Raw genomic sequence first — 21,830 nt, forward strand, 5'->3', positions numbered from 1 at the left:
TCTTGAAAATATTCTACAACTGAGCCTCCAAAGCCCCCTTGGTGTTAAAGATTCACACCTACCGAGTGAACGCATTTTTTTTCATATCAGCCCCAAATGGCGGAGCCCTTATTTGAAAACCTTCTGATTCCACATACACAAGCCAAGGAAAGCATTACCCTGGCATACCCCATAAGAACTTATGAGATAAGAGCCATTTAAACATCACGAATAAACTCTTCTTGGGCTTCCAGCTAAGTACAGGTATTGATTTTAACTGATGTTTCTATGACAAACTCTGCCATCTTCATCGAGGATGATGCCTGGGCATGTCAATCCGGTGGTCCATCCCTCCTGATTTGTTCGTCCTCATCCAATCAGGTTTCTGCTCTCCCACCTTGTTATACGATTGAATTCCAGTTCTTAGATATTCTAAGAATAAAGAATAAGTTCTTAGAGCAAGACTTTGTTTTTTGTTAAAATAAAAAATTAGTTTTATTTCAATGGCTTCCTTCACCAGGTGGTCCCAAAATCCACTGGCACGGCACTATAGTTTTGTGCTGTTGAAATCAATCCTATGGCCATTGTGAATGCAATATTCTGTTACCGCCGATTTCTCCAGATATCCCAAACAGACACACCTCAGGTGCTCCTTGATGAGGGTTTCCACCATGCATTCCACCTGACCAATATACGCTGCTCTGCATTCACAGGGAATCCTGTAAATGCCAGCCATCCATAAAGAAGCTCAAATCACAGGTTGCACGGGTCAAGGATGACCTGGGGCTCAACACGGCTGGCGTTACATACGCAGGGAAAGAATTAGATCCTTTTTCATCATAAACATCAGTAAGATTCCAACAAATTCATTAGAACAAAAATGTCAACAACTATTTGGTTAGACAGGGTGGTGTAAAAGACACGTAGCATGCTGGCCTTCATCAGTTAGGGCATTCAGTATAGGAGTTGGAACATTATGTTGTAGTTGTGTAATGCTGATGAGGCCACATTTGGAGTATTATGTTGAGCTTAGGTCACTAGGAAAGATGTGATTCAATAAAAAGAGCGCAGAAAAGATTTACAAGAAAGTAAAGACTAGAGAGCCATAGTTATGGAATGGTTGGCCAGACTAGGTCTTTATTTCTTGAACATAGGTGAATGAGGGACTGTCTTATAGAAATGTTTAAGATTATAAGGGGCATAGATAAGCTGAATGGTAATGGCCTTTTCTCCTCAGGGTGGGAAACCCAAATCCAGGTAGCACAGATCTAGGGAAAGAGGAATAAGATTTAAAAGGCACCCGACAGGAAACTTTTTTCTTTCAGAGCTTGGTGAGTATGTGGAATGAGCTGCAGAAGAAGTGACTGAGGCAGATACAGCAGCATCATTCAAAATAGGTGCGTGGAGAGCCAGGGATTAGAGAGATGTGGGCTGAATGCAGCAAAGTGGATCAAGGTAGGCGAGAACAGTGATCGCTATGGACTTGTTTGGCCGAAGGGCCTGTATCTGACTGTACTGATCTATGACTCTAATCTGAGGGGTAGACTGAGAGCTCAGGTCTGTTCTTTTTTCCTCTCCAATTGTCAAGTGTTTGGTCCATTCTATTCGCAAGAGTGTTTTGGACAATATTGTCAATACCCTAAAACTTTAAAGTCTAAAACATGTTAATTCCCTGAGTATGTTAAGAAAAGTAAGAAATACTGCCAAAGGGAGTAAGATTATGCATTTAACAATCTTTCAAGAGTTCTTCTATTGCCTTTTCTTACCAATTAATGTTAATTTTTAGCATTTGATTGTTGCAAATGGTAGCTGAAATGTTTAATCTGGAATCATCATTTCATCACAAACTAGATTTTCATTTGTTAAACTACTCTACTTATCTCAGAGCACTATAACAATGCATTAATCATCATCATCATCAGGTGCCATGCCCAGATTGAGCTTTGACTGCCATGGCCCACACACTCCTGTTTCAGGTCAAGTGGATCAATTCATTGGTATTCATTTCCAGTTCTCTGGCTGCTGTCTTCATCATCATTTGTCTTTGCCTTCCTCTTGTTTTCTTCCCTTCTTTCCCATAATTACTGTGCATTCTAACTCCTCTTTCCTAATCACATGTCCAATGAAGTTACATTGTCTTTTCATGATCTCATACATTATTTCTCTTTTTGTGCTTACTCTGTTCATGACATCCTCGTTAGATATTCGTTTCATCCATAATATTCTTTGCATCCTCCTCAAAAACCACATCTCTGCTGCTTCAATTTGTTTCCTCATGTTGCTAGATATTGTCCAACATTCTGATCCATATAACATAATTGGATAAACGTTAACCTTTCATTACTCTGAGGCGAGTTGTCATGCCTAATTTAGTGTTGGTCAGTATACCTTTCATTCTCGTAAAGGTGTCTTTTGCCATCCCTATTCTTCTTTTAATGTCCAAGTCGCACCTGCCACCTGATGTCACCCAGCTTCCTAAGTAGCAAAAAATTCTGTACTTGTTTTATGCCTTCCCCGTTTATTCTCAGCCTGCAGATAGGATTCTCCTTCTGTTTGAATAACACCATACATTCTGTCTTTTTGCAATTAATAGATAGACCCATTTTTGCACTTTCTTCAACAACTATATCTATTAAGTTTTGTAGTTCTTCCTCTGTACTTGCAATTAATACAGTGTCAATCACATATCTGAAATTATTGATTTGTTTGTTTTATCGACTACACAAAAGCATTTGATAAAGTGAAGCACAATAAGTTATTCGAAATATTGCAGGAAACTCTAGATCTAGATTCGAAAGGCCTCCGCCTAATCAGAAATCTGTACTGGGAACAAACTACCGTTGTAAGAATAGCTGGAAAAGTGAGTTAGTTCATGAAAATCAAGAGAGGCATTAGACAAAAGTGTGTTTTCTCCCCTGATTTGTTTAATGCACTGTTACCTAGTTTAAAAGTTAAATTTTAGTTAACTGAACCAATTGCACAAATCCTCTCCTCACACACATGTTGCTTTATTTCATTCCTATTGTCAATAGCAAAATCCTCTTTCACAGTACTTTCAATTTTCGCTATCTATTCTCAGAGTTGGTGTTTATATTTTTATTCTTTTGTTCAATGGTTTTGTATCTCTGAAAGAACACTTTCATTTCCCCTTTCCAATGTTCAGCCACTTTAAAGACATCAATTTTGCCTTTGTTATGTATTCCTCATCATTCATCCTAGTGCCTCTGCTCAACATCAACCAAGCAACACTAGAGTGGCTGGCTGTCTGGTGTGACAGACTATGATGATGATGATCGTAGAGCCTGCCTTTGATGCACATTCTTTGTGCACAGTTTTGTATACACACATTTCTCTGAACATTGCACTCAGGTTTGTTTAGCCTATTCTTAAGAGATGTCCACATGGTCTGCTTTCCAGCAGGAGACCATAGTCATCAGAAAATGGCAAAGATCTGGAAACGTTCGGCATCCGAGCACAGAGAAAAAGAGTTAACTATTTTTGGCTGATAACCTTTTATCAGGAGTCGAAATGTGTAGGAAACAGGCATGTACAAGTTGTTGAGAAGCAGAAAGAGTGGAGAAATCCCAATCTTTCCTTCATACAGAATAGCTGTCATTAACAGTTCACTACCCACTTTCAGACAACACCAGTAGCTGTCAACTATTTCTTCTTGGCCTCTACCTTTTGACAGAAATTCCCTTTATCCTGTCCATTCTTCCACGTTGCTAACGAACCAAAAGGTCTAATTTTCCAAACGTTCTTGATTCTGATTAAAAGACACCATCACAAACATTTTTGCATGGACTGCCTGAATTGCTGAATACTTCCAGCATTTTATTATTTTATTTCAGAATCACAGCATCTGTCGGTTTATGCTTTCTGAACCAGAGTAACAGTTGATTTGGTAATTCCTCTTTAACACAGATCAATTGCATTTCTATACTCAGAGATCAGTCAACTCTGCACTGATAATTCACAAGACCAATCTATTTCTGCATGATAGTGTACCATGAATTATGATATATTGATGCTATGCTTAGCATTTTCCATTAATTACCCATCAAAACTTTTCAGAATTAGTGGCCAAGCAACAACAAATTATAATATATATTATGGCACAATTTCAACACAATGGATTAAGTTTGCTATTATTCAAAATGCCATCTGAGGTTTGAAAAATACTTTATTTTTTCCACAATGTGATTATTTATAGAATAAGTTATAATAAAGATGATTTTCTAAATACAGAATACAGCTATGGCAAACCAATGAAAATGAGAACATTATATACTGTAGATGGATTATGTTCTTAGTAAAGACCACAGCAGAAGAAATTAGAAGCTAGCATTCAATAGTAACCAGGTTCATTAGGAAATAACCAGGCCAACACTGCTTTCTTTCTGTAACTAGAATTGATCATCTAACTTAAGTATGCTATGGCTGTAAGTAAACAAGCAATTTCTCACACTTGAAATTAACTTAAAGGAATCAGATCAGTTAACAAGATAAATTAGTAGCCTACAAGTCTGACTTGCAAAGCAAGAAAAAAGACAAGCCTTAACAGTTCAATGCACAAAAGCAATGAAGTACATTACTGGATAGAACAGACAGCAACTTAGTTAGAGTGGTTTTCACTGTTTTAGAATGAAATAATATTGAGTGGAAACTGGAAAAAAAAACAATTGGATTTCACCTCAATAGTTCATGGTTGTAAACCGATCATAGGTCAGTGTTCCAAACTGCCTCACATATCTGTAATGATCTGGGTCAATTCACATCCCATAACACGGTACAGCAAGCTGTATGATGAAAAGCTGACAGTCTGGAGGCAGGCTGAGGTCAGAAACTCCAACATAATCAGCTAAATCACCAGAACTATCTCCAAAAGGGTCCAATTAAAACAGTCTAAATAGGAATTAAGAAGCTTGTGTAAACCCAATAAATGAAGCTACATAACGATGCAATCATTTCACTCTACACCAAATCTACATCATCAATACCTTCTGGCAAGGCAAAACATCACAGGAAAAGTTTTTTTACTGCAACCCTTCCATTTCATCTGCTGAATACAGAATGGAATAGTGCACGTCCAGGAAACAGTCAGTTGTGTGATCAATAACAACCACATCATCAACAGGATGAAAAAGTGAAAGGCAATAGGGGTGAGTCATATTCTCCAAAACTAGAAGAGCAGTGAAGTGAAATATTTTCCACAAGCTTCCTGGAATGTGAAAATACAGAGAAAATAATTCAAAGAGAAAGAGTTGTCTGTATAGTTTAATTTATATCACACCTTGAATTAAATGGACTCATATCTTCTTCAGAAATGAAATGTAATGAATAGTGATAAAGAGTTATTTAATCTTTCCGCAGAAATGTTAGGTTGGGAAACATGCAAAAATGGACTTAGCAGAGTGCAATCCAATTTGTTAGGCAAAAGTACACGAAAGAGAGAATTCTGATATATCTATTTTTGCTTAGTAAAGAGGACATGCATAGAACATAGATCAATACAGGCCCTTCTGCCCACAAGGTGATGCTGATCTTTTAACCCACTCAAAGATCAATCTAACCCTTCCCCCTCAACACAGTCGTCCACTTTTCTTTCATCCATGTGCCAATCTATGAGTCTCTTACACGTCCCTTATGTATCTATCTCCAATCACCACCTGGGCAGAGCGTTCCACCCACTCACCACTCACTGTGTAAAGAAAACTACCCGTCATGCCCCTATACTTCCCTCTAACCATCTTAAAATAATGCCCTCCTCATATTAGTCATCTCTGCCCTGGGAAAGTCTCTGGCTGTCCACTCTATATCTGCCTTTCACCATCTTGTATACCTCTATCGAGTCACCATTTGTCCTTCTTCTCCGCAAAGGGAAAAACCTTAGTACACTCAACCTATCCTCATAAGACATGCTCTTCAATCAAGGCATCATCCTGGTAAATCTCCTTTGCACCATCTCTAAAACTTGTAGATCCTTCCAATAATGAGGCGACTAGAACTGAACGCAAAACTCCAAGTGTGGTCTAACCAGAGTTACGTCGAGCTGCAACATTACCTCGGGCTCGTGAACTCAATCCCCCGACAAATGAAAGGCAACACACCACACACCTTCTTAACCAGCCGATTTCACCTGCATGGCAACTTTGAGGGATCTGTGGACATTGACCCAAAGGTCCCTCTGTTCCATCCACTACTAACAATCCTGTTATTAGTGTTGCACTCTGCCATCAGGTTTGGCTTTCCAAAGTGTATCACATCACACTTTTCTGGATTAAAAACCATCCACCACTTCTGGATCCCATCAATGTCCCCTTGTAACCTACAATAACCTTCTATACCACCACCTTCGTGATGGCTAATGTACCAAAAGCCTTCTTTAACAACTCTGTTTACCTGTGACGCCGCTTTCAAGGAATTATGGTTCAGTATTCCCTGATCCCTCTATTCTACCAGACCCCTCAATGCCATACTGCTGACTGTGTGAGTGCTGTACTGGTTTGCCCTCCCAAAGGGCAACACCTTACATTTGCCTACATTAAATTCCATCTGCCATTTTTAATTCCACTTTTCCAGCTGGCCAGACTCTGCTGCATGATTTGATAAGCCTTCCTCACTATCCACTACACTCTCAAACTTGGTGTCATCCACAAATGTGGCCGCCATTGTAACACAGTGCTTAGCGCAACGCTATTACAGCTCAGTGCATTCCAGAGCTTGGAGTGTAATCCTGGCACCATTCTGGAAGGAGTGTTTGTACGTCCTCCCTGTAGAATGCGTGGGTATTCCTCAGGTGCTCCAAGTTCTTCCCACACTCCAAAGACATACTGGGTAGGTTAATTGGTCATTGCAAATTGTCCTGTGATTGGGTTAGGGTTAATTGGGATTGTAGGGTTGTCGGGGCAGCATGGGTCAAAGGGTTGGACAGGCCTACTCAGCACTGGAGTGGCTGAATAAAATAAATAAGGTTATTGATCTGGTTTACTCCAATATTGCCAAACAAAAACAACTGTTCCAAAAGAGCAAAAGTTCATCGTGTTCAACTGTGTTGTGGTTGTAAGACCATCAAGAATGTAAGTTCACCGGTATGACAGCAGAGATTCCAGACTGGGTGAGAGGAATGAATCGAGAAGCTGGTCTAAAAGAAGAGTGGAGAAATGATTGGGATTGATATTTGGTCTACAATAAGTGAAAGTGAAGAGGGTGAAGGGTTGCATAGCAGACTGAGACAAGTAGGGCTGGGTGTATTTTAGGAGAGCAGGGATAGGGAGGGAAAGCAAACACAGGCCCTGTCCCTTCTTTTCCTGATGAAGCATCAAACACTTATGGGACAAGGTCAGGGAGTGAGAGGCAGATGATGAGACCCAGAGAGAGATCAGACTTTGGGGTCAGAAGGACTTTCAAGTTGGGAGGGAAAGGCAAAAATTGGGACTTAGAAAGGAACCAGGGGCTGAGGGAGAGCAGAGAAAGAGGGAGTGAGATAGAGAGTGAGCACACAAGCAGAAGGCTTTGGGGCAGCTCTGTTAGTTCAGTGCATTTCATCATAAAGGTTAACATTCTCTGTGAGTACTCTGGTATTTTTTTCAGTAGTTAAGTGTGCCAAAGATTCAGTCACATACGGTATAAGGAAAAATCTGCAGAAGTTGAAAATCCAAAACAAAAACATAAAATGCTGGTCAGGCAGTATTAGCAGGGTGATTTGAAAGGTGAAACCAAAACTGCCGGAGGAAATCAGCAGCATGGAGGGAAAAGAACTGTCAACATATCAGGCCAAGAACCTACATCAGGGCTGAAGGGCCCTTTCTCTCGTGACTGATGCAGCCTCATCTGCTGAATGCTTCCAGCATGTTCTGTTTTTGTTCAATAACATATGATATGCCTCATTAAATTCATGCTGTTAAGTCCAAACTTTAGAAGAAGAGAAAGACAGTAAAATTGTGCATATGATTATGGTAGATATTTTCATGAAAATACAATCATCAACATTTACACTATTCATATTTAAAGCATCACCTCGTATAATAATTGTTTGCAGCTCGAATAATTTCAGTTTTAACACCTTGAAGAGTCAGTGATTTCTATTATACAATATTGACCTAGTGCAGAAAAAATGCTATTATAGAAAATAGAAAAAAACACCTGCTCTTTAACAGTTTCAATTGTTGGTGACCGTGATTCGAAGTTGTTCTATCCCATTCATGCCAACATCCATCAAGGGTACTTTTCAAGTAACGTTAGAAAGAAAACAAATCACTGGTTAAGTAAGAGGGGGAAACTATTATTTGAATGTTCTGACTAACTGCTATAGGCAATGGAGGCACAAACTAATCTGACTAAAGTAACTTGACTAAAATAACAATTTTTACTGAAGACTTCACTCCATTAATTGAGTTGTAAGGTATCAGAAAATATATCAGTGAACAGTCTTTGGTAATCTATAAATTAAATCATTGTATTTTGTTTACTTTTCTTAATTTGCTCTGCTGCAAATGAATCAACTTGTATTGGCAGTGTCATGAATTAGGTGACACATTGTTACTAAATCAATAGGTTTATTCATTGGTACTTTTCAATGATATCGCTCATCCCCTATCTATCCTCTCCTCAAAACTACTCAATAAGCTCCCAGACCTAGGCTTGGGTCCTCAATTTCCACACTTGCAGACTGGCAACATCATCTCCTCCACGATCACCATCACCACAGGTGCACCACAAGGGGACAAGAGCTTATCCCCTGCTCCACTTGCTTTGTAACTTATGACTGTGAGGCTAAGTACAGCTCCAAATATATATTTACGTTTGCTGACGGCACCACTGTTGTGGGCCAAGTTAAAGATGGGGATGAATCTGCATATAGGAGGGAGATTGAAAATCTCATTGTGCCACAACAACAACCTCTCACTCAATGTCAGCAAAACCCAAAAAACTGATTATTGATTACAGGAGGAAGAAACTGGAGGTCTACAAGTCAATACTCATTAAGGGATCAGAGGTGGAGAGGGTCAATAACCTTTAATTGCTTGGTGTTATCATTTCAGAGGATCTGTCCTGGGATCAACATGCACGTGCAAACAAGGCAGGGCAGTGCCTCTACTTTCTCAAAAGTCATCTAAAACTCTAATAAAATTCCAGTCAAAATGCACATTGGAGCATATCCTGACTGAATGCATCACAGTCTGCTATGAAAACTCCAATAACCAAGCAGACAAAAAGTGGAGGATACGTGCCCAATCCATCACAGGAAAAGTCCTCCACACCACTGAGCACGTCTACAAGCAGAGCTGCCACATGAAAGCAGCATCCATCATCAAGGAACCCCACCATCCAAGGCCATGTTCTCTTCTCACTGTAGCTATCAGGAAAGTACAGGAGCTTTAAGTCAAACACCATCAGGTTCAGTAACAGCTATTACCCTTCAACCAGCAGGCTCCTGAACTAGTGGCGATAATCTGTCACCTCAGCACTAAACTGATTCCACAACCTATGGACTCACTTTCAAGGACTCGACAACTCATGTTCTCAGTATCACTTATTCAATTATTATTAATATTATTTTTGTATTGACACAGTTAGTCTTCTTTTGCACATTGGTTGTTTCTCTGTCTTTGTTAGTTGATTAATTCCACTGTACTTCATTGATCTACTGTGAATAGATGCAATAAAATTGATCTCAGGGTAGCACATGGCAACATATACACACTTTGATAATAAATTTACTTTGAACTTTAAAGACTTCGGGTACATAGAGAAGAGAAAGCATATTGATGAAAATGTGACATCCACTTACATGCTACATGTACTTCTGTCTTCCTCTGCATAAGTGCTCCCCCTCTGTTCCGGACGACACACTGGTAAAACCCAGTGTCCGATCGTTGGAGTGATGGGATTACATACCTTGGACAGAAAGGAATGTTTAGTTTAGTGTTCAGCATAAACCTGAGCAGAGAGTAAAAGCCATCAATGATAAACAACCATCAACAACTGTTTCAGTGATCAAGGTATAACTCATACAGTTTATCAACTAGCAAGGAAAAGTCACTTTACACATGTAAAAAGAGAAATGAGGTCCTGTGAAAGGCAGAAAGCTGAAGAAACAGGATCTCCAGTATAATAATCTAAGAATTACTTCCTGTGCCACAAGCTACTCAGTTTAGAAACAAGAAATGCATGAGTGGTTGAAGAGCTGGTACAGTAGACAGAGCTTCAGATATGTGGATAAATGGAATCTCTTTTCCGGAAGGGCTCTTCTAAACGAGGAGGATAGGTTGCACCTGAACAGGAAGGGTAGCAAAATACCATCAGAGACATTTTGCCATACTGACTTGTAGTGGCCTATACTGGTGATGCAGGAATGTGGGATCCAAGAGCACAGTGTAGCAGGAGGGGGAAGAGGGAAGCATACGACATTAATGGAGCAGCAAGTCTCGTGGGTAGAGCAGCTAGAGAGATGTGTCAAACATAAGGGGGCTGGTAAGTTTAACTGCATTTACTTTAATGCAAAGTGACTTAGAGGTAAGACAGACGAGCTGAGAAAAGCATTCAGACCGGCCCATGGATGGGAAAGGAAACGATGGACATGCAGCAAAAAACACAGGAAAATGGGATTATGTAAGGTGGATGAATGGACTGAAGGGCTTTTTTCAGTGTCAAGGCTCAACCCTTTGTTTCAAAAAGCCTGCCTTGTTTACACATCAAACAGCCTTAGTTCTATTAAAACAGCAGGAAACTTATGACCATTGATGAGTCGTAAGATTCATAAGTTGAATTTTAATATGTTGACTGATTCCTTTTATCAGATATAAATGTGAGTTGGTCAGCACATCTCCAAACATTTTAAAATTCACTTTGAATGAAACCTGAGGTGGGATAAGCTCACTGCTTCTCAAGACCTTTTTAAAACAGCTATTAGAATTTACACAAGTCAACAAAGAACCAAGATCTTCAAACAGAAAAAAAAATCTGCAAATGCTGGAAATTCAAAACAACATGCAGAAAATGCTGGAGGAACTCAGCAGCTCCTGAAGGAGCCCTCTTCAAATATGATGGCAGAATATAGTATTAAAGGTAAGACTCTTGGCAGTGTGGGGGATCAGAGGGATCTTGAGGTCCGAGTCCACAGGACGCTCAAAGCAGCTGCGCAGGTTGACTCTGTATTGGCCTTCATTAATCATGGAATTGAATTTAGGAGCCCAGAGGTAATGTTACAGCTATATAGGACCCTGGTCCGAACCCACTTGGAGTACTGTGCTCAGTTCCGGTCGCCTCACTACAGGAAGGATGTGGAAGCCATAGAAAGGGTGTAGAGGAGATTTACAAGTATGTTGCCTGGATTGGGGAGCATGCCTTATGAAAACAATTGAGTGAACTCAGCCTTTTCTCCTTGGAGCAACGGAGGATGAGAGGTGACCTGATAGAGATGTATAAGGTGATGAGAGGCATTGATCGTGTGGATAGTCAGAGGCTTTTTCCCAGGACTGAAATGGCTGCCACAGGAGGACACAGGTTTAAGGTGCTGGGGAGTAGGTACACAGGAGATGTCAGGGGTAAGTATTTTACGCAGCGAGTGGTGAGTGTGTGGAACGGGCTGCCGGCAACGGTGGTGGAGGCGGATACAATAGGGTCTTTTAAGAGACTTTTAGATAGGTACATGAAGCTTAGTAAAATAGAGGGCAATGGGTAAGCCTACTAATTTCTAAGGTAGGGACATATTCAGCACAACTTTGAGGGCTGAAGGGCCTGTATTGTGCTCTAGGTTTTCTATGTCTATGTTCAGATAGCTGATATGGACTCAAGAGGCCACAAAATGTTTCAATATAACAGGCTGAAACAAAAAAATGCTGGTGATCGAGCAAAAGAGTATTGAATGCAGCTTTGGAATCTATGCCATCGGGGGAAAAGAAATTGAGGAAATACCATGGTCACGGCACAAATTCAGAGGGATGCTGCCTAAGGGAAAACATATAGACTTGAAAAATGGCAGCTCTTTTATTAGAACAAAGGCAAATACTGAGATAGTGGTACTTAAACTGCTAAAAGGCTTGTTGAGGTTAGAAAGAAGTAGATTATTCCAGTGGTGTAGTGGATTAGAAGCCAAGAACATAGATATTATCCCTGGCAACAAAAGGATTGACCATTAGTCCCTAATAGAAGCACTCCCAGCTACCAAGCAGTTGTATTTCTTGCTAGTCATGGGTACAAATCAGATGGCAGCACAGTGGCAGGATTAAAAGTCACTCTTCGCTGATTAATACAGGAAGATCAATCTGCTGCCTGCTTCATCCCATAACAGTTTGCTTCCAGTTCATGAATTACAAATAAGCAAAAAAAAACAAAGGTTTGAAATATGGCAAACCCTGTTTTATGCAGAGGAATATGAAATGCAGATTATATCCATCAGCTGTTGAAAGATTGTTTTCAACCAGTGCCATTGAGATACTTTCTTCTGGAGTTTCAAGTGAGCTCCCCTATTCATAGATTAACCAAGCCATATATAACCTGTAGCACCAGAGGTCCCAACACACTCGATCACTGCTATAATAAGATAAGGAATGCCTACTGCTCCAGGCCCAGACGATACTTCAGTAAATCAAATCACTTGGCTGTCTTTCTCCAACCTGCATACAGGCAGAAGCTAAAGAACAACAGTTTAGAGATTAGGACAACAAAGAGGTGGTCACGGGAGGCACGGCAGCAGCTATGGGATTGTTTCAAGTCAGTGGACTGAGCAGTGTTCAAAGACTCAAGTGCAGATCTGAATGAATGCATCATGGTTGTAACGGACTTTATTAAAACAGTTGTAAACAAGTGTGTCCCCACAAAATCATTCAGAGTCTTCCCCAGTTGGAAGCCCTGGATGAACCAGGAGATCTGCAAACTGCTGAGAGCTAGAGCAGAAGCATTCAAGTCTGGTGACCAAGGAAGTTACAAGAGGTCCAGGTATGATCTCCAGAAAGCCATCTTACTGGCAAAGTGGCAATTCCAAACTAAACTTGAATCAACAAAGGACGCTCAACAGTTATGGCAGGACTTGAATACTATCACCTCTTAAGAAGTTAAATCAAGCAACATAGGTGACAGCAGGGCTTCGTTTCCAGATGAGCTCAAAGTCTTCTATGCTCGCGTTGACTGTCAGAACATGGAGGAACCAGCACAAACTCCCACATCCCCGATAGTCCTATGATTTCAGTCTCTGAAGCTGCATGTGAGCAATCTTCACAAGGTCAAGCCCACGAAAAGCATCCCGCTGAGATGCAGTTGTTACATACCTCATGGATCTTATGACTGTCTTATAAGGATGATGTAATGGTCTTTTGGAGGTCACCTGATGTAATTTTCCCGCCAATGTGAGGTCACGTGATGACATGTTCACCACGGGTATAAAAGGAGACCCCTGGGGTGATGCCGTTTGTTTTCCAGTCAATCAGCCAGATACTCCGCTCCACTGTGTATTTGCCATATGACGCAGTTTTGATTTAAAACGGAGTTTTACGTTCTATTGTAAGGTACAACAGTGTTGGGCCGGCAGTTTAACCAATCGCTGCCAGGTTTGTTGATGTATCTTTTCAGTAGTATTGGAGAGTGAAGATGGGAACCAGAAGGAGTCATTCGATGGTTGAAAGGATCGACCATTATTAAATTCGTTCAAGTAAGAGTGATCTGCATGAGATAGCCTCTGCTAAAAGCAGCAGAAAAGGCCGTGCAGTCTCTAGTATCCAGAGGAAAAGGTCAGTGTCCTTAATCCGTTTTATTTCCGTCGTCGTGAATCCTGCAGACAAGGCAGGACCCGGCTGGGATCGGCAGTGTCGTGTCTTCGAGGAATTCTTTACTTCAGGAAAGTCTCTCCTAATTGACTGTATAAATCTCTTGAACTTTCGAATTTACCATTCTAAGAACTGTGTTTGAATTTACCACTTTAAGAACTGTTTTCGCATTTATCTCTTTAAGAACTAGTACTGAGTGGCGGTTTGTTAAATGGCCGCATAGCAGTTTACCTCCGGTTAAGATTTTCGTTTGTTTACTTTTTTTATATTGAGCAGAGTTGAGTAAATGTTTGATTGTTTTTATAAAACCTGACTCGATTAATATCCATTGTTGCCGAACATGTGACAGAGTACATGGCCAAGTATAGAAGGCCTGTGCTGATCAACTAGCTGGAGCGTACATTGAAATCTTTAAAAATTTGCTTTGGCAGTGTGTTTGACCCACCTGCTTCAAGCAGGTTTCAATTATGCTAGTGCCCAAGAACAGCGTAGTGACTTGCCTCAGTAACTATCGCCAAGTAGCACTTACAACCACAGTGATGAAACCTATCAACTCCAGCATGAGAAGCTACTTAGATCCACTTCAATTTGCCTACAGGAGCAACAGGTCCATAGCAAATGCCATTTCATTGGCTCAAGACCTAACTCTGGAACACCTGGACGGCAAAGGTGCATGCATCAGGATGCTCTGTATCGACTGCAACTCAGCATTCAATGCCATCATCCCCTCAAACCTTATCAAGAAGCTCCAAGTCCTTGGTCTCAATACCTCCTTGTGCAACTGGATCCTCGATTTCCTCACTTGCAGACCCCAGTCAGTTCAGATTGGCAACAACATCTCCTCCACAATCTCCATCAGCACAGGTGCACCACAGCGAAATGTGCTTAGCCCCCTGCTCGACTCAGTTTACACTTTTGACTGTGTGGCTAAGCACAACTCCAGTGCCGTTTTCAAGACTGCTGATGACACCACTATTGGAGGCCGAATTAAAGGTGGTGATGAATCAGCATATAGGAAGTAGATTGAAAATCTGACTGAGCAGTGTCATAACATCAGCCTCTTACTTGGTGTCAACAAGACAAAGGAGCTGATTATCAGCTTCAAGAGAAGGAAACCAAACGTCCATGATTATCAGAGGATCTGAGATGGAGAGGGTTAGCAACTTTAAATTCTTGGGTGTTATTATTTCGCCCAGCACATAAATGCAATTACGAAAACAGTACAACAGTGCCTCTACTTCCTTAAGAGTTTGCTGAGATTCAGCATGACATCTAAAACCTTGACAAACTTCTATAATGTATAATGGAAAGAATACTGACTGACTGCATCACAGCCAGGTACGGTAACGCCAATGCCCTTGAATGGAAAATTCTACAAAAAGTCGTGGATAAGGTCCAGTCCATCACGGGTAAAAGCCCACCCCACAACTGAGCCTCAGGACTCACACTACTAGGTTCGAAACAGTTATTACCCCTCAACAATCAGGCCCTTGCACCAAAGGGGATAACATGACTCAGCTTCACCTGCCCTATCATTCAAATATTCCTGCAACCTATGGACTCATTTTAAAGAATTCTTCGTCTCATGTTTTCTGCATTTATAGTTTGTTTGTTTGTTTGTTTATTTATTTATTTCTTCTTTTGTCTTTGCACAGCTTGTCTTCTGCACTCTGACTGAATGTCCTAGTTGGGCGGTCTTTCACTAATTTTGTTATGGTTATTATTCTATAGATTTATTGAGTATGCCCACAAGAAACTGATCTCAGGGTTGTATGTTGTGACATACATGTACTTTGACGATAAATTTACTTTCAACTTTGAAGGCAACCTTTTCAGGCTGTCACCAACACATTACACCTGAAGCAGGAAAAATACTCCCGAACGCTGCGAGTGATTGATCAGCCTGAATTGAGAAGGAGGCTCGGGTTCCTTCAGTTTTGTTTGCAACAAGTAACTACAAGACAAAGCTCTAACAGATAAGGTGTTTCTAGATGGGCAAACAAAAGGAGTGAAGATGATCATGCAGATTCCCAAGCTGAAATAACCTTCTTGTGCTAAGGCACACCTTCAAAATTGTTTGTAATCAATGCCCAACCAATAATAAAGCTAGCTTACAAACAAACAACTCTAAATAAAATTATGAGATATCATTTAAATATTCACATAATCAATGTATTTTTGTTAGCTATGGCACAGTTTTGGGCTTTCTATTACCTGTATTCCCTTGAAAACGCAGTGATCGCTGTACCATTTCGGAACCACTTAAACTCAAGTGGCCAACTTCCTTCAGCTAGGCAAGTTAAGACCAGACGATTTCCCTCAAGATGAACTTGTGGCGGCCCTGGTTCCGTTTTAAAATAAGGCGAAACATCTTCTGAAAGTGAAAATGGACATATTATAAAGCTGTGCTATGACAGAAAACAAGGCAATCAAAAAAAATACAAATACGTTACAGCCAGTAAAGTTTAACAGCTCCAGAAGGACTCACCAACAGATTTAATAACATTCTTAATAACATAATAAAAGCTTCAGCCAGGTTTGAAGTTTCCAAAACCAATATTATCTCACATGATTATTAATGTGTTATACACCTTGTGGTTATAAAGAATGATGCATGCTTTGTTTTCTTTTTGCACCAGTTGCTCAAAAATATGAGCAGCAATGCTACTGCACACACATTTGCTCCCATAATCTCGTAACCTTAGTCAATTTATTCCCGGGTTGTGTAAATTATTTTGATAGATCTAGTCTATTCTTACCATTCTCTCTGCAGACTCCACTCAAAAACATTCATGTCCTAGCTTCCGCCTTCACAACCTTAACAAGAAAATTGCAATGGTCCCTTGGACACCTTCACAGCCTTAAGTCCCACGCCACCAAGTTCAGGAACAATTATCCTTCAACAATCAGGCTCCTAAACCAGCATGGATAATTTCACTCACCGCAATACTGAAGTGATCACTGAACACAACCACTTTTACTTTCAAGAGCTCTACAACTCATGGTCTCAGTACTATTTATTATTATTATTTGATTTTTTTTGTATTTGCACATTGGTTATTTGTCAGTCTTTGTGTGGAGCTTTTCACTGATTCTATTGTACTTCTTTGATGTACTGAGAACAGTTGCAAGAAAATGAATCCCTGGATAGGATATGGTGACTTTTACATACTTTGATAAAAAAATTACTTTAAACTTTGAATTTTCCTATGAGAGAAAGTAAACACAAAAGCATGATGTAAAGTACACTGACAGGGTAAGACATGAAAATCAGCATTAAAATGCTTGGAAATTGGGCCAGATCATGCTAGGTGCAATATGTTCTTTGGCCTCACTTCACACCCCAACCCCTGCACTGACTGCAGCCATACTAACATTTTTGTGGCCAATCTGATGAAATTAAGCTTTATGCCTTGCTCTGATGGCTACCCCACAATGGGCACTTGCCCTCTGATAGTGGCACTTGAGGCTGAGCTCCCAAGCAAACCCTGGGTCAAACTTTTAACAGCCTGTGTTGTTTAATCTTATTTATAAATGCTTCAAATTGACAAGAGATATTTGAAAACAACTTTAATATATTTAAAGAACATTGATATTTAAGAAGTTACTCAAAATATTTAATTAATCAGAAGCATTAGGAGGTAACTAAAATAAAATGTAACATTTCTGCAGTTACCTTTCAATCCACATGACCCCATTCAAATGAACAGATGCCTGCATTAAGTCCAGGAGCCAGATGTGAAATGTATCTGGCTCTTGAACTCAGCATGCCCGAGTTCTGTCCTTGAAACAGTGCTGATGTGAACCAGGGAGGGTCAGGTCACATTAGGATGTGTAAGTAAGTACATTAGTCAAAAATGTACGGACCTGCATTCTGCAGCAAGCTATGGGTGGTACGTTGTACAATCTGCTATCAGCATGACTAGTCCATCAACTCTAATCAAGAAAGTTGTGTGTCTTGTATAATTATGTCAGGGCATCAAACTGCCTTCAAAATTCCAGCCATGACCTGAATTTCTGAAGCTAAGTGCACTGTCCTTACACAAACTTAGGCAGAGGTACTTGAATCTTGCTGCATCTCCATTGCCCTTCTCTTTTCAGAAAACAACCTCAAAAGTTGCTTCTTTGACCTCATTCATCACAATTTATCTACATTTTTTTGCATATCTATGAAGCTACTCCTGCATGTTTCTATTTCAAGGCACAATACAAAGCTGTCTTACAAACAAATGCAACACAAATCTGTTCTCAGCAAACATCCACAAATTGGAAAAAGTAGTAAATGAACAATTTTTATGTTCTAGTAAACCAGAAATTGTGCTTCAGCTTTAAAATTTGTCCTAATGGTGCACATCTGTGAATTATGTAAAAGCAGCTTGGTTATCAGTTTATGCTTCACCATTTAAATATAAAGGATGGTTTCTTGCAATTAAACGTTGGCTTAAAGAAAATGAATCATGTATCAAATTTGGTACACATGTAATGAATTATTTTTTAATTACTAGATGACAAAGCTATATTCGCAAATCTGCCATGACATCCACTAATTGTTTCTGACAGGATCCCAGGGGCTACTGTATGAAAGGAAGTAATTAATCGTGTTCATTGAAAATCTACTTTTCAAATTCTGGCAACAGACTACAGTATACAGATGCAGGCTGTGGCAACATAGATGTTTTTCCACATGCCTACTTTACAAGTCGATTCAGCAAAGTTCAAAGTTCACATCCGGCAGAATCTCCAATCTCATTCACAAGGAACTATAAAATCCAGCAAAGTACCTTTCCACACAAATCTACTGAAGAGCATCAGAATACAATGGAAAGGAAGAAAACACTCAAAGGATCTGTCTGCCGACCACTATGTGCATCACTTTGTCCAGGTTAAGAGAGTGTTACTGAGACCAGGAGGCTGTTACAAGACTACTGGAAGTTCCTCATTTAGAATAAGGTGGACTCTTGACCTCTTGCACCTTACTGTCTACCTGCACTGCACTTTCTCTGTCACTCTAACATTTCATTCTGTGCTCTATTATTGTTTTATTTTGTACTACCTTAATGCACTTTTGTAATGAATTGATCGATATAAAGGGTGTGCAAGAGATGTTCTTCCACTGAACCTTAGCACATAAGACAATAATAAACCAACATACCAAATTGTTGCACTTCATTCACCTTCAACTATCTATGCCTTTAATAGGACAAAAATCTCTCTAAATTTTCTCTGGTACTTCTCGAGAAGTATCATAATCACTCTAATCCCCGCTTCTACACTGAATCAAATGGAGCTTATTGCCACATGCATAAGTCTGATGAGGTACAGATACAATTAAAAGCTTGCTTGCAACAGCATCACAGGCATATTGATACAGACAAAACATGCAACATAAATTATACAATACAGTGAAGAAACAGATTGTGTAAGACAAGACATTAGTGCAAAAAAAAACCAAGTCGATGGTACAGTGAGGTGTTCCATCGCGTTCTGTTGCTGAGGTAGGAATAAGGTTGCGCAACTCAGTTTAAAAACTTGGCAGATGTAGGAGACTAAATGTTTTCTAAAACTGATGGGTTGGAAACTTCAGGCTTCTGTACCCTCTGCCTGATGGAGCAGCAAGATGAGAGTATGGTGGAGATCCTTAAAGATAAATTGCCATACGAGCCTGTGTTCAACAGTACTTTCTACAGAATCCTTAAATTTCTAATCATCACATTGTGCTGTTCACAAGAAATCTTTCAGGACCATTTAGAAAAAAACACAGCATTTATCTTGCTGACATGTGACAAGAAAACTTCATTTAGATAACGATAGGTCAGAGAAAGATCACTTTGACTCTTCAGTACGTGGTTCCTTCAAGAACAGCCATCTTCAGAATCACATAGTGTTGAAGTATCAAATTTAATCAATGGGGGTTTTCAAATAGGCCTTAAGATCCACTGAGGATTACAAATCCCTTTTTAGACATTATTGGTGTAGATTACTGCTTTTGTTTAATTGAGGCACAATGTTCAAGATTCACCTGTATCAATGAAGCCTGTTTGAAGCAGGTGGGTCCCTCAGACGGCCAAAGCAAGAGGTTAAAGACATCGGTGAATGGTTCAACCAGTTGATCACCTTATGTCTTTAGTATTCAGACGGGTACCCATCTGGGCCAGATGCTTTTCATGGGTTCACCCTCCTGAAGGATGCCCTCACATCATTGTCAGAGACTGAAATCACAGGACCATCAGGGGCTGTGGGAGTTCATGAAGGCTTCTCCATGTTTTGCCAGTGAAAACGAGCATAGAAGGCGTCGAGCTCAGCTGGGAGCAAAACCTTGTTGTTACCCATGTCACCTGGTTTTATTTTGTAGGAGGTGATGGTATTCAAACCCTGCCACAGCTGTTGAGCATCCTTCAGTGATTCCAGTTTCTAGAGAAATTATCTTGCACACTATTTTCAGAGGGTTAGATCTTTCAGAGTATAAACATTGCAACGATTAAAGTGATATTACTAAACTTCACATCGGCTTGTTGAATTAAAAATAATTGTGCTGAACGCAACTGTTATCGCAAATGTTAGCACATTCATTAGTACAGAGATCTGCAACTCAGAGTCAATCATAATTCCCACAATGAGAAAAATACGGCCTAAATTTAATTCCATACTTCAGATCCTGGCACTTAAATCAGAACAATTAAATCTTTGGCAATCATTCTATTCTTTTTAGAACTATGATTACAGAGAACATTTTCGAAGAGTAGTTTTAACATGTACATTATTATTACTGTGTAAGATCTGAACTCGAGGACAAGGTCAGAACCAGCATGGCAGTTTTCTTAAGTTTCAAATCTAGAAATGAGTGCTCTTCAATTGATGAAGACATGTTGCTGGAATAGCTAAGTGCAGCATTAGCCAGTCAGAAGGGTTAAAGTTAATTTATGACCTGATTTCATAACTTGCTCCTTCAGATTAATAATAATCAGTCCACAGTTACAGGCAAATCAATTTTGATATAGGAAGTGTCAGGAGCAGCGTACAAATTAAACCAAATGTTAAAGTAAACTGACACTGAAATTTATTAAGCTATCATAATTATAGCATCAATCAGATTACAGCTCAGGAACAGATGGATTAGAAACATCAAAGTAGATGGTGCAATCAGCTAGAGCAGGCCCTTCTTAAAAGTTCAACAGACAGTAGCATTGCTTTAGTTGCTGACCTTTATCTTAAATGCAATTATAAAACTCAGCTTCTATCATACATTAAAATCACATAAACACACAGAATGATAAACCACAGAGGACTTACTTGATCTACTCTATGAAAGAATTACCGATAACATCAACAATTACCAAAACAAAAAAAAACTAAAAGATACAGGCAAATCTTTTAGAGAATAATATTAGAATTCCTCAGAGGGCATATGAATTTATGAAAAGGAAATCACATTTGTCAAGTGTGTTTAGAGTTTCTTGTGTTTGTAACAAATAGAACAGAAAATGGCAAAACAGAGAGTGTCGTGCATTTGAACTTCGATGAGGACTTCAACATAATGCCATACCAGAGATTATTTAATAAAATTAAAGCCCATGTGATTCGGACAATATATTAGCATAGGTTGAAAACTGGTGAAGAATGAGAACACTAGAGTAGGAAGAGACAGGTCATTTTAAGAAGTAAAACCTGCTGGGATTCTTAGAAACAGAATCAGGCATATTGTCACTCGTCTGTCATCAGATTTGTTGTTTTGTGACAAAGGTACAGTGCAAAGATATAAAATTAATATGTTACAAAATAAATAAATAGAGCTACAGAAGGAGGAATAACAAGGTAGTATTCATGGATTCACGGACCGTTCAGAACTTTGATGGTAGAGGGGAACAAAGTGTTTCTGAATCACTGAGAGCGGATCTTCAGGTTCTTGTACTCTCCGCCCCCCTCCCCCATGACAGTAACGAAAAGAGCAGATCTCTCACGATGGTGAAAGCCCTTTGTAGTGGGTGCCACCTTCCTGATGCACCGCTTCTTGAAGATGTTCTTGATTGTGGGAAGGTTTGTGCCTGTAATGGAGCCAACTGAGGAAATTAGATCCTTGGCATTGGA

General features: G+C 39.8%; 1 protein-coding gene across 1 annotated transcript in view; it reads right to left on the minus strand.

Annotated features, from left to right (window-relative positions):
- sdk1a (sidekick cell adhesion molecule 1a) overlaps positions 1 to 21,830 on the minus strand; it is a 744,722-nt gene that overhangs the window by 476,301 nt on the left and 246,591 nt on the right. Inside the window, exons 2-3 of the mRNA XM_072268711.1 lie at positions 15,960 to 16,119; positions 9,773 to 9,879 (exon numbers count right to left, since the gene is read on the minus strand). Of these exons, the coding sequence (XP_072124812.1) occupies positions 9,773 to 9,879; positions 15,960 to 16,119 (267 nt within the window). The remainder of the gene's footprint in view (positions 1 to 9,772; positions 9,880 to 15,959; positions 16,120 to 21,830) is intronic.

The sequence above is a fragment of the Mobula birostris genome, chromosome 9 (assembly GCF_030028105.1).
Source record: "Mobula birostris isolate sMobBir1 chromosome 9, sMobBir1.hap1, whole genome shotgun sequence".
Lineage (NCBI taxonomy): Eukaryota > Metazoa > Chordata > Chondrichthyes > Myliobatiformes > Myliobatidae > Mobula > Mobula birostris.